Source organism: Loxodonta africana, chromosome 7 (genome assembly GCF_030014295.1).
Source record: "Loxodonta africana isolate mLoxAfr1 chromosome 7, mLoxAfr1.hap2, whole genome shotgun sequence".
NCBI lineage: Eukaryota > Metazoa > Chordata > Mammalia > Proboscidea > Elephantidae > Loxodonta > Loxodonta africana.
Window position 1 is genome coordinate 35,301,679 of NC_087348.1, and position 12,458 is coordinate 35,314,136.

The window sequence follows — 12,458 nt, forward strand, 5'->3', positions numbered from 1 at the left end:
GGTACTACTTTGGGTGTGATAGCAAGGTACCATTTAGTGTGGAGGAGAGAGAAAGAGGAAGAAAAAGATCTCTGTTTTCAGCATAGGGCTTACCCTAGACACAATTTTGAGATTGCAGAGATTGGGGTTCTCCCAACTCTTGTTTCTGTGCTGCGTTTTCTGTTCTACTTGTGCCACCAGTCTCTTGTCATCATGCACTCCTCATCCCTTACTCTACTGAATGTTCCATGTTCAGAAATTACCTTTCAGCCCACAGTCAAAAGTCCAGTTTGTCTCAGAGTTGATAATCTCATCCAGGCCTGGCAAGGAAGCGATCAGACTAAACCAATTCATGCTAATATATAAATAACTGAAAAACCTTTGGGGTTCCTAGGGGTATTTTGACTTTTTAAATACATTGCTAAAGGTAAAATTTCAGGCAAAAAGAATGAAAAACGTTTAGGAAGATTATTTAGGACCATCAGGGAGGTACAGGAACCTTGCCCTTAGTAAGGGTGCCTAACCCTTACTAAGCTCTTTTTAATCTTCAGTGTTCTTAAAAAAAATTTTTTTAAACTAACAATGTTTGTGTCTTTTTTAAACACAGAAAAAGTATTAGATGTTCCTTGTAGAACCTTTATAAAATATATGTAAGCAAAAAGAAAATTCAAAATTCATCTGTAATCTTCCACCCAATGATAACCACTAAAATAAAAGACTAGTTGTCTTTTAATATATACCCTTTTTCTCTATACAAAGTTTGTTTTATTTGTAAAATTAGAATATGCTACATAGAATTATTTTGTAATGTGGGTTTTTTTTTAATACTTTCGCTTTACAGGTATCATCAGCAGTTTCCCTTGTCATTAAGTATTCTTCTACAACATTATTTTTAATAGTTACCTAGTGCAATTATAATTTATTCAACAAATCCTCTTTGTAGCCATTCAGGTTACTGCCGGTTTTTCTGTCATAGCTATAGCTTTATGCACATCTTTGATTATATCTTTAGAATAAATTCTAAGAATTAGAATTGATTGATCACAAAATATGCACATTTTTAAGAGTTTTGATAGTATTATCAAATTTGCCTCTAAAGGTCATACCTAATTTTTGCCCAGCAGCATGAGAGGACTTAGATTTCCCTATTCCTCTTCTTCAATTCTGAACGCACAGATTTAATGAAAATTAAGCTCTTTGTTGTTGTTTTTAAACATTAGCTCCCATTACTTGGTGAGCTGTTTGTGATTATTTTTGGACTGTTAAATGTTTGGGAAGCTATTTTGCTACTTGGCTACCCCATAACATAATGGGTGTGTTACTTCTGTAATTATCTGCCCTGTGCAACTGCCTTTGTTATTTTTACCCCATTTGAACCCTGAGAGTTACCATTACTAATTGCTTTTGTTTATCATCTTCCCACTCCACCCCCCATGTATAGGTGATTTTGGGAGCTGGTCAGCTCTTTCAAGCTCAGCAGGACCTACTACATCGAACAGCTCCACTACTCTTATCTTATCACCTCATTAAGTGGGGAAGTCAGTGCTTAGCTACTGATGTTCCAGTGGACGCATTGTGAGTCCCGTTATTTATTTTAAAAATAAATTGAGTTTAATTATTTTTTATTATCTTAAAATAATGTTTTTAAAAACAAAAAATAAATGTTATGCTCTCACATTATTTCCCTTTAAGATGCTCCATTTTATAGAGGTTGAGGCAACTTATAAGAATGAATAGAGACCCGTAAGATTGATGCTCTACTTAGAAACCATCTGTATGGGACATAAAGGTCAACATTTACTATAAAGCAAAGATGAGAAGATAAGGGGGCAGGGAAACTAGAGTACTAGAAACAAAACCACCAGAACACTTAGAAAATGTTGACACATGCTGAAAAATGTAACTAACGTCACCAAACAGTTTGGGTGGAAATTGTCAAATGGGAACCTAACTTGCTGTGTAAACTTTCTCCAAAAACACAATGAAATATTATTAAAAATAATAAATAAAATCAATTGTATTACAAAGAAAAATAAATGAATATATGTAGAGAAACTGAGGTTGATTTTAAATGTACAGATTAATCCTTCTGAAGGCAAAATAACAAGGTGAGGCCACAGGGAAAGTTAGCCCATACACAAAGGTGCTGCACTGGATTGTTAAAGGTATTAAAGATAGACTGAGATTCATTTTACCAAAGAAAGAAAAAAAAGCCAGTAACTACAGAATCCACATTTTCAGTAAGATAAATCATCCTGTTTTCCCTGGCATGGAAGTCTTAAGAGAAATTTCTGCTTTGGCTCCTCATCGAAGGATCACTGAGTGATGCAGTGGGCAAAACTTTGACTCATGACATGCTTGCCAGTTCTTTTTGTGATTTCAGTTGAGCTTTTCTGTGCACTTCATTAATTAAATTGAGCATATGCACAATAGAATAAACTGGAAGTAATGTTTGATATGTGAGAATTTGTTAAGCTGCCTTTTTCCCTTTCCCCACAGAGAATCTAATCTCCAACACTTAGCAGTACTAGAACTAACTGACTCTAGTGCTCTAATGGCAAATAAATTTGGTAAGTACTGGGCTGTGTGTATTTGATATAAATTTGAAATCTGTTGCATATTCATTAGAATGGTCCTTTGCCACCTTTGCTATGGGAAGATTGGCTGGAGTGTCTGTTTTCACTTGGTGAGTGTAAGCAGCTTGCGGCCTGAGTTCTCTGGTTATGGCAACAGGTCCATGAAGCTGCAGGCCCAGATCAAACATAAATTAAGGGTGTTGCACATATATATGGAGCCCTGGTGGCACAGTGGTTAAGTGCTCAGCTCCTAACTGAAAGGTCAGCAGTTTGAACCCACCAGCTGCTCCGCGTGAGAAAGATGTGGCTGTCTGCCTCCATAAAGATTACTGCCTTATAAACCCCATGGGACAGTTCTACTCTGTCCTGTAGGGTTGCTGTGAGTCAGAATCAACTCAGTGGCAGTGGGTTTACTTTTGGCTTGGTGCACATACATGTGCACATTAATACACCTGCTTTTCTAATATATATTGATGACCTAGTGATTAATTATGCAGAATTATTTTAAAAAGGTACTTAGTTCATAGTAGCTTTTGTGATCCTGCCTTTATCTCAGTCAACCCCTATTCAAAAGGAGCCCTTATGGTTGAAACCATTGTGAGCCTTTATTCCAAAGGATTTCTTTTTTATTGTCTTGGTACGAGACCTGAAATCTTAGTACTTACATGTATCTGATCTGTCATAAAGACTTTCCAGCAAAGGCGCTCAGCTGTAGTGGGATCAGTGGAAAGAAATGACTGCAGTGTTGGTTTGAGTGACTGTTTTATTGTGTTTGTATAGTACTTCACAGTTTACAGAGTGCTTTTGTTTATGTTGCCATTGATTACACCCATGGCGCATTTTATGTTTCGAGGTAACAAATGCTGTTTGTGGTGTTTGTGGTAGACACAGTGAATTGGTACAGCCTTAATTGAAAATGGATGTTATTATTACAAACCCGTAATTGTCATAACTTTTTCATTTTAAGTATCTAGCCCTCAGACAATTGTGGAGTTATTCTTCCAAGAAGTTGCAAGAAAACACATTATAGCACATCTCTTCTCTCAACCAAAGGCACCTCTGAGCCAAACTGGGATGAATTGGCCTGAGATGGTTACTGCAATTACCAATTATTTCTTGCAGCTTTTGTATCCTTTTACTTAAAAAAATCAGTTGAAAGTTTTCTTCTATGTAAATAGTTGAGAGCTCTTATTCTGTCTGTGTAATGAAAGCTTTTAATGAGATTGGGTCCTTAACCCCTCTAACAAGAGATGATAATATTCTTTATTTTCAGATATGTTCTCAATTTTTATTTTATTTTGCTTTTTTGCCTGGGAGATGAGCCAGATTTTATTGGTACACACATACAACAAATTCAATACCTCGATCCTTTTAAGGCATTTTTCATTCATTCAGCACAAATATTTATTGAATATTTGAATGGCTCTATATTCCAGGCACTATGTTAGGTGCTGGGTGTCTGCCCACTAGCACCAATAGTGTGCGTCTGCAGTATACCAGCTAGAAATGGAGATGAGCACCAGGGATGAAACATGCATTAGCCCATAGCTAACTGAGTTCCAGGCTAGGTGACTAGGCTCATAGTATATACTTTCTTCACCATATTTGTCTTACGAATTTGTGTTCCATAGTGATGTGGAAAGAACACATGCTCTGCCACCTTTTCTTTACCTTTTTTTTTTAAAAAAGCTGTTTCATGGACTGTTCTGAGTTTGATGTCCAATATTCCAATATATATATTTAAGTTTACCAAAAATCTCCTTATCTATTGACTAGATGGCCTAGCAATCCTGGTTGTCTCTTTCTAGAATGTTTGATGGGAAACTGTCAGTATGTACAGTTGCAGGTGAGTTCTTTTGAATATCTCTGGTTCTTGTGAAAATGGGAGTTCTGGATTTTTTTTTTTGTAATGTTAACTGCATTGTAATCAGGCTGGTGATGGTCTATTATAGGCAAGGAGCCACAATAATCTAAATTGATTGTACCAAGACCCCAGAGAGATTTTTTTTATTTCTTCACAGTATGATTCCTAATATGATTTTTTTCTAGAGTATCTTTTTTTCCACTCCTTCCATCACTTTCTTTTTTTTTTGGTAATATGAACATACCATCGTACCATCATTGCCTTCATAGAAACTCTATGGGAATTTAGTCATTGAACCACTAAATATCAAAAGTGGGAAAATTGCTGAGATAAAGGTTAATGTAGGGGAGGGGGTGGGGTACTGGATTCCCATTTGCTTTTTTTTTTTTTAATTTATTGGGCTTTAAGTGAAAGCTATTTGCTTTCTTAAGATGTCTAATTTATTATAAGAGTAGATGTACAGGATTGCAGTTTAATCTCGAGATGATGTCAGGAAATCAAACTTTTGTGTTAATTGAACACTATTTTTCTCCGTCTGTAAAGAATGACTTAAAAATGAATATCGCATTAAATAGTGTGTATTTTCTAATCAGAACAGTCGTTTTATACCTTTAAGGATTATATTCAACTGCTCCATCCCTGGTGTCAAGTCAATGTTGGTTCCTGTCGATTTATGCTTGGGCGGTGTTACCTGGTTACAGGAGAGGGACAGAAGGTAAACTGTATTTGAATGATTATAAACTTCAGTGCAAAGGAGGACACTTAGTCCCATCTAACTGGGTTGGGGGGGTGACAGTCAAAGAATCCTCTAATAAGGATAATAAAGACGGTAGTAGTGCCAATCAAGGGCATGATGTAAACAAGAGGACTGCTCAGTTTCAGGTGCTTTGTGGCTTAGTTAGAACACAGGAAAATAATGAAGAAGGAATAATAAAACCCTCCTGCCCCTATACAGTTGTTTTCAGGGATACATTTTTGTAAATTAAGTGTATTAGTTAATTACATTGCTTTCACTGTATCTGAGTTTTCTTTTGTTTGTTTATGCTGCCTTATTTTCCCATTATGGTAGATTAGTTTTTTTTCCCCTAACATTGTATTATGTAAATTTTCAAATTTTATAATGAACAATTATATACCCACCACACAAATTCTATGATTGTTAACATATTACTGCAGTTTCTTTATTACGTATCTGTCTATCCATCATTAGTCTATCTTATTAAAGTATACTTTTTAATTAATAGAATTTAAGTTTTGAAAAAGGTAAATTGTAGAAAAATATTAAATAACATCAGATAGAATGTAGATAGGGCAGAAATTGTGACTGTAGTAGACTGTCTTAAATAATCTTGTTTAGTTTCTGCTTCCTTAGCACATGAATCCCTGAATTATAGTACCTAGAATTGAAGAAATCCATTATGTCGCTTTGTGTTCTTCTGTTTCTCCAGGCTCTGGAATGTTTCTGCCAGGCAGCATCGGAAGTGGGTAAAGAGGAATTCTTGGATCGCTTAATCCACTCAGAGGATGGGGAGATTGTGTCCACCCCCAAGATGCAATATTATGATAAGGTACCATTGTTTGGCCCTTCTTCACAGCAGTGAAATGAACAATCCTACATGTAGTGACATAGATCAATCTTACAAACATGATGTTAGGCAAAAGAAGGAAGACATAAAAGCATACATGCTAAATGTTTCTGTTTCTATAATGTTAAAAAAACAAGCAAAACTAGTCTGTGTTCTTGGAAATCAGCAGAGCTGTTTGTTTGGTCAGTAGTGACTGAAAGGAGCCACAGGGGGGATTTGGGCTGCTGATAATATGTAATTTTTAATCTGGCTGCTGGTTCCATGGACATGTTTACTTTGTAAACATTCAGTCAGGTACGTACTTAGGAGTTGTGTCCATTCCTAAATGTGTGTTATACTTTTATAAAAAGTATGAAATGCAAAATAACACAAAAACGTAGCCTCTAGAACAAAAAGGTTTTTTGTACTGTTAATAAAGAAAATAACTATATTTTGTCTTTACCTCATCCTTTAGAAGGTTATATTTTGAGTACATTGCTATACATAAAAGAGAAGTACATGTCTATGACAAATAAATATGTGTACACCTCTTTAGGGGACAGTGCACAAACATTAATAGAGAGGTCAGTCAAAAAAATTTAAAGATCACTGTTCTGTGTTATGTTAGAAATTGATCGTGCAAAACAGTATTTTCTGTAAGGTTTTTGTAAGGTTATATAAGCTATGGCATTAATTATTTACCGTCTTTAAGTTCATCTGTGATCTAGAAAATTAGTAGATTGGTGTTGTGACATGAAATTGTATTTGTTTCTTCATTCAACAAATATTTTTTGAGAGCCTGCTGTGTACTAGGCACTGATTTAGGCACCGAGGATAGAGCTGTGAACAAAAAGACCAATGCCCTGTCCTGGTAGTGCTTACATTCGGGTAGGAAAGAGGCTAGACAAATAAATATATAATGTCAGGTAATGATAAATGCTATGAATAAAACTAAAGCAGATCAAGGGTATAGACTAGGGAATGTTCACCTTGTTATGAGGTTATCTTGAAAACCATATCATGCACGGGAAAGAATTTTAGGCTCTGGAGTCAGGACAAAGATTTGAATCCCAGCTCTACTAACTGTGTGACCTTGAGCAAGTTACTGAACTCTGCACCTCAGAGTCTTCATCTATAAAATCCTCATCTGATTGCTGTGAGGGTAAATATAGCTAATACCTATAGAGAGTCATGCCTGGTACACAGTATACCAGCATATTTTGGACTTCTGCTTTCTTATTGTATACATATCTGTATAAGGACATAGATACATTCCTACCTTTGGTGGCTATTTCATTGCTTTCTAACACCTGACAAAGGGAAAAGGGTAACTAAAAGCCCTGTATTCAATCCCTGTGTAATTATCCATTAACTGAATATTAGTTCTTATAAAAGTTTTGTAGAAGAGATGTTAGGGTTATCTCTTTACCTATCTATCTCTGTTCCAACCTAGCAATCAAAATTTACCTATACCTCGGAGGGCTATTACTCCAGTAGTAATATTTGGGAAAACAAATAGGAGGGTTTTGGAACAAACCGGTCCATAGCAGTAGAATCTAAAGAAAAAATATAAATATTAATTAAATAATCCTATTTGTTACCAGCACCTTTGATTTAATATTTATTTACCTAATTATCTTTCTAATTAATTTAAACTTAAATCAATTAATTTGTTGTGCACTACCATATTAATTTTAGTAGAAATTTTCTCTGTTTCTCCTTAGGTTTTGCGTCTTTTAGATGTTGTTGGTTTGCCTGAACTGGTTATTCAGTTGGCTACATTAGCAATAACAGAAGCAGGGGATGACTGGAAAAGTCAGGTAAGAACTAGCTAATTTAGTTGTTTTCCTGGAGGTTTGTCATGGACAGGGTGGATTAACCACTAAGCACAGTATGCACCACCTTACAGTAAGCAAGGTGTGCATGGGCTGTATTGTGCTTACTTACTGATCTGTAGTGCACAGTTTCACATGGGTTTCACCACATCTTTAATATGGTGAAAAACAGGTGAAATCGTGCACTACAGATTAGTAAGTAAGCGCAATGAAGCCCGTGCATACCTTGCTTAATGGGTAATCTGTCCCTGCATGGAAGTGGTGTTTTGATTTCGATTGCTCTTTTTTCCCCCAAATTGATACTTAGGCTACTTTAAGGACATGCATTTTCAAACATCATTTGGATTTGGGTCACAACAGCCAAGCATATGAGGCCTTAACCCAAATCCCTGATTCCAGCAGGTAACCTCACGTAATGTTTTTTAAAGAAGGCAATTTACCAGCCCTATTTAACCCAATAAGATGATTTACCAACACATTCTTTTCTGTCTTTCTAGGCAGTTAGATTGTTTACGGCAGCTGGTGGTAGTTCTTTGTGAACGTTCACAGTTACAGGATCTTGTAGAGTTTCCCTATGTGAATCTGCATAATGAGGTAATTTTCTTTATCCACTGTGACTGAAAAAAACTGTGGTGGTGGCCAACATTGCTTCTAACTTCGATATCTGATTGCTTCCCCTTAGGTTGTGGGAATAATTGAATCACGAGCTCGAGCTGTGGATCTTATGACTCACAATTATTATGAGCTTCTGTATGCCTTTCACATTTATCGCCACAACTACCGAAAAGGTGAGCTATTGAAGCAATTTTTGTTGGAGGCAATCTTATTAATTTAATCATATTTTATAAAAGTACTGTGTGTTTGACTTACGTAAATTTTATGTTACTCTTACCAGCATTTGGGGAAGTTAAGTTTAAGTACCAGATTAGTTTTACCCTTTTGAAGATTACCTGTTGCCCTTGAAGATAGGCAGACTTACTCCCATTCTAGAAGCATTTCCACAGGAGCCCTGGTGGCACAAATAGTTAAGTACTCTGCTGCTGTCTAAAAGGCTGACAGTTCAGACTCATTTAGCAGCTTCGTGGGGGATAGCCCTAGAAATCTGCTTCCATAAAGATTACAGCCAAGAAAACCCTATGGGGCAGTTCTACTCTGTCACATGGGGTCAATATGAGCCAAAAACATCAAACAACAACGGAGGCATTTCCCATGAGATGGCATTCTGCGTGTGTCTTCTGTCCAACTGTCAAGGGAAGTTTAGCTTTTTCAGTAGAAAAAAGACAACCAAATCCACTACCATCAACTCGATTCCAACTCAGAGAGACCCTACAGGACAGAGTAGAACTGCCCCAAATGGTTTCCAAGAAGTGACTGGTAGATTCAAACTGCTGACCCTTTGATTAGCAGCCAAACTCCTAACCACTGACCTACCAGGACTCCTTTTTCACTAGAAGTACCTTGAATCCCTATGGTTGGTTGTGAGTCATTTTACCATTGGCCTCCTCCCATTCCTTATATCAGTTCTTTGAGCAAAATTCTGAGTGTTTAAATATGCTTGTGCTGCCTCAGTATAATAGATGGTTTGTTTTTTTTTTTTTATTCTTTATTAGCTATGGTTGATAGATCCTATACCTTCACTTTCATGCAGAATCTTTAAGGAAAGGAATAAATTTTACATTTAGAATTTTCCAAGTGATATCCTGGTTGCAAATGAAGTTTTTTTCAACTTTTTATTGTTAAAGATTTCAAGTCCATAGAAAAGTTCGAAGAATACTACAACAAACACTTAAATACACCTCACCCATTGTTGTTGTTGTCAGGTACCGTCGAGTCGGTTCCGACTCATAGAGACCCTGTGCACAACAGAACGAAACACTGCCCGGTCGTGCGCTGTCATTACAGTCATTGTTATGCTTGAGCTCATTGTTGCAGCCACTGTGTCAGTCCACCTCACTGAGGGTCATCCTCTTTTCTGCTCATCTTGTAGTTTGCCAAGCATAATGTCCTTCTCCAGGGACTGATCCTTCCTGACAACATGTCCCAAGTATGTAAGACACAGTCTTGCCATCCTTGCTTCTAAGGAGCATTCTGGTTGTACTTTTTCAAGACAGGTTTGTTTGTTCTTTTGGCAATCCATGGTATATTCAATAGTCTTTGCCAACACCTCAATTCAAAGGCGTTAGTTCTTCTTCAGTCTTCCTTATTCATTGTCCAGCTTTCACATGCATATGATGCAATTGAAAATGCCATGGCTTGAGTCAGGTGCACCTTAGTCTTCAAGGTGATTATCTTTGCTTTTTAACACTTTAAAGAGGTCCTTTGCATCACATTTACCCAATGCAATGCATCTTTTGATTTCTTGACTCCTGCTTCCATGGCTGTTGATTGTGGATCCAAGTAAAATGAAATCCTTGACAACTTCAGTCTTTTCTCAGTTTATCATGATGTTGCTCATTGGTCCAGTTGTGAGGATTTTTCCTTTCTTTATTCTGAGGTGCAAGCCATACTAAAGGCTGTGGTCTTTGATCTTCATTAATAAGTGCTTCATGTCCTTTTCACTTTCAGCAAGCAAGGTTGTGTCATCTGCATAACGCGGGTTTTTAATGAGTCTTCCTCCAATCCTGATGCCCCGTTCTTCTTCATGTAGTCCAGCTTCTCGGGTTATTTGCTCAGCATACAGATTGAACAGGTATAGTTAAAGGATACAACCCTGACACACAACCTTCCTGACTTTAAACCACTCTGTATCCCCTTGTTCTATCCAAACAGCTGCTTCTTGATCTATGTAAAGGTTCCTCACGAGCACAATTAAGTGCTCGGGAATTCCCATTCTTCGCAATGTTATCCATAATTTGTTACGACCCACACAGTCGAATGCCTTTGCATAGTCAGTAAAACACAGGTAAACATCCTTTTGGTATTCTCTGCTTTCACCCAGTATCTGTCTGACATCAGCAATGATATCCCTGGTTCCACGTCTTCTTCTGAAACCAACCTGAATTTCTAGCAGTTCCCTGTCAATACAATACTGGAGCCATTTTTGAATGATCTTCAGCAAAATTTTGCTTGCGTGTGATGTTGATATTGTTCTCTAATTTCCACATTCGGTTGGATCACCTTTCTTGGGAATAGGTATAAAATGGGTCTCTTCCAGTCAGTTGGCCAGGAAGCTGTCTTCCATATTTCTTGGCATAGACGAATGAGTACCTCCAGCGCTGTATCTGTTTGTTGAAACATCTCAATTGATATTCCATCAATTTCTGGAGCCCTATTTTTTGCCAATGCCTTCAGAGCAGCTTGGACTTCTTCCTTCAGTACCATCAGTTCTTGATTGTATGCTGTCTCTTGAAATGGTTGAACGTGGGCTAATCCTTTTTGGTATAACGACTCTGTATTCCTTCCATCTTTTTTTGATGCTTCCTGCGTCATTTAATATTTTCCCCATAGAATCCTTCACTATTGCAACTGCAGGCTTGAATTTTTACCTCAGTTCTTTCAGCTTGAGAAATGCCGAGTGTGTTCTTCCCTTTTGGTTTTCCATCTCCAGCTCTTTGCACGTGTCATTATAATACTTTACTTCGTCTTCTCGAGCCGCCCTTTGAAATCTTCTGTTCAGTTCTTTTACTTCATCATTTTTTCCTTTTGCTTTAGCTGTTTGACATTGGTGAGCAAGTTTCAAAGTCTCCTCTGACATCCATCTTGGTCTTTTCTTTCTTTCCTGTCTTTTCAATGACCTCTTGCTTTCTTCATGTTCCACAACTCGTCTGGTCTTCGGTCACTAGTGTTCAGTGCATCAAATCTGTTCTTCAGATGGTCTCTAAATTCAGGTGGAATATACTCAAGGTCATATTTTGGCTCTTGTGGACTTGCTCTGATTTTCTTCAGTTTCAGCTTGAACCTGCATATGAGCAATTGATGGCCTGTTCCATAGTAGGCCCCTGGCCTTGTTCTGACCGATGATATTGAGCGTTTCCGTCATCTCTTTCCACAGATGTAGTCAATTTGATTCCTGTGTATTCCATCTGGCGAGGTCCATGTATATAGTCACTGTTTATGTTGGCGAAAGAAGGTATTTGCAATGAAGAATTCGTTGGTCTTGGAAAATTCTATCATTTGATCTTCAGCATTGTTTCTGTCACCAAGGCCATATTTTCCAACTTCTGATCGTTCTTCTTTGTTTCCAACTTTTACATTCCAATCACCAGTAATTACCAGTGCATCTTGATTGCATGTTCAATCAATTTCAGACTGCAACAGCTGATAAAAGTCTTCAGTTTTTTCATCTTTGGCCCTAGTGGTTGGTGCGTAAATTTGAATAATAGCCGTATTAACTGGTCTTCCTTGTAGGCATATGGATATTATCCTGTCATTGACAGCGTTGTACTTCAGGATAGATCTTGAAATGTTCTTTTTCACGATGAATGCAAACACCATTCCTCTTCAAGTTGTCATTCCCAGCATAGTAGACTATATGATTGTCCAATTCAAAATGGCCAATACCGGTCCGTTTCAGCTCACTAATGCCTAGGATATCGATGTTTATGCATTCCATTTCATTTTTGACGATTTCCAGTTTTCCTAGATTCGTACTTCGTACATTCCAGGTTCCAGTTATTAATGGATGTTTGCAGCTGTTTCT

General features: G+C 37.3%; 1 protein-coding gene across 2 annotated transcripts in view; it reads left to right on the forward strand.

The window, feature by feature from the left end:
• Positions 1-12,458, forward strand: part of NUP160 (nucleoporin 160) — a 49,713-nt gene that overhangs the window by 22,198 nt on the left and 15,057 nt on the right. For both annotated transcript variants that reach the window (XM_010592056.3, XM_064288127.1), the window contains exons 18-27: positions 1,421-1,554; positions 2,479-2,549; positions 3,523-3,682; positions 4,332-4,401; positions 5,036-5,134; positions 5,868-5,987; positions 7,709-7,804; positions 8,127-8,221; positions 8,317-8,413; positions 8,502-8,607. In XM_010592056.3, the coding sequence (XP_010590358.1) occupies positions 1,421-1,554; positions 2,479-2,549; positions 3,523-3,682; positions 4,332-4,401; positions 5,036-5,134; positions 5,868-5,987; positions 7,709-7,804; positions 8,127-8,221; positions 8,317-8,413; positions 8,502-8,607 (1,048 nt within the window). The remainder of the gene's footprint in view (positions 1-1,420; positions 1,555-2,478; positions 2,550-3,522; positions 3,683-4,331; positions 4,402-5,035; positions 5,135-5,867; positions 5,988-7,708; positions 7,805-8,126; positions 8,222-8,316; positions 8,414-8,501; positions 8,608-12,458) is intronic.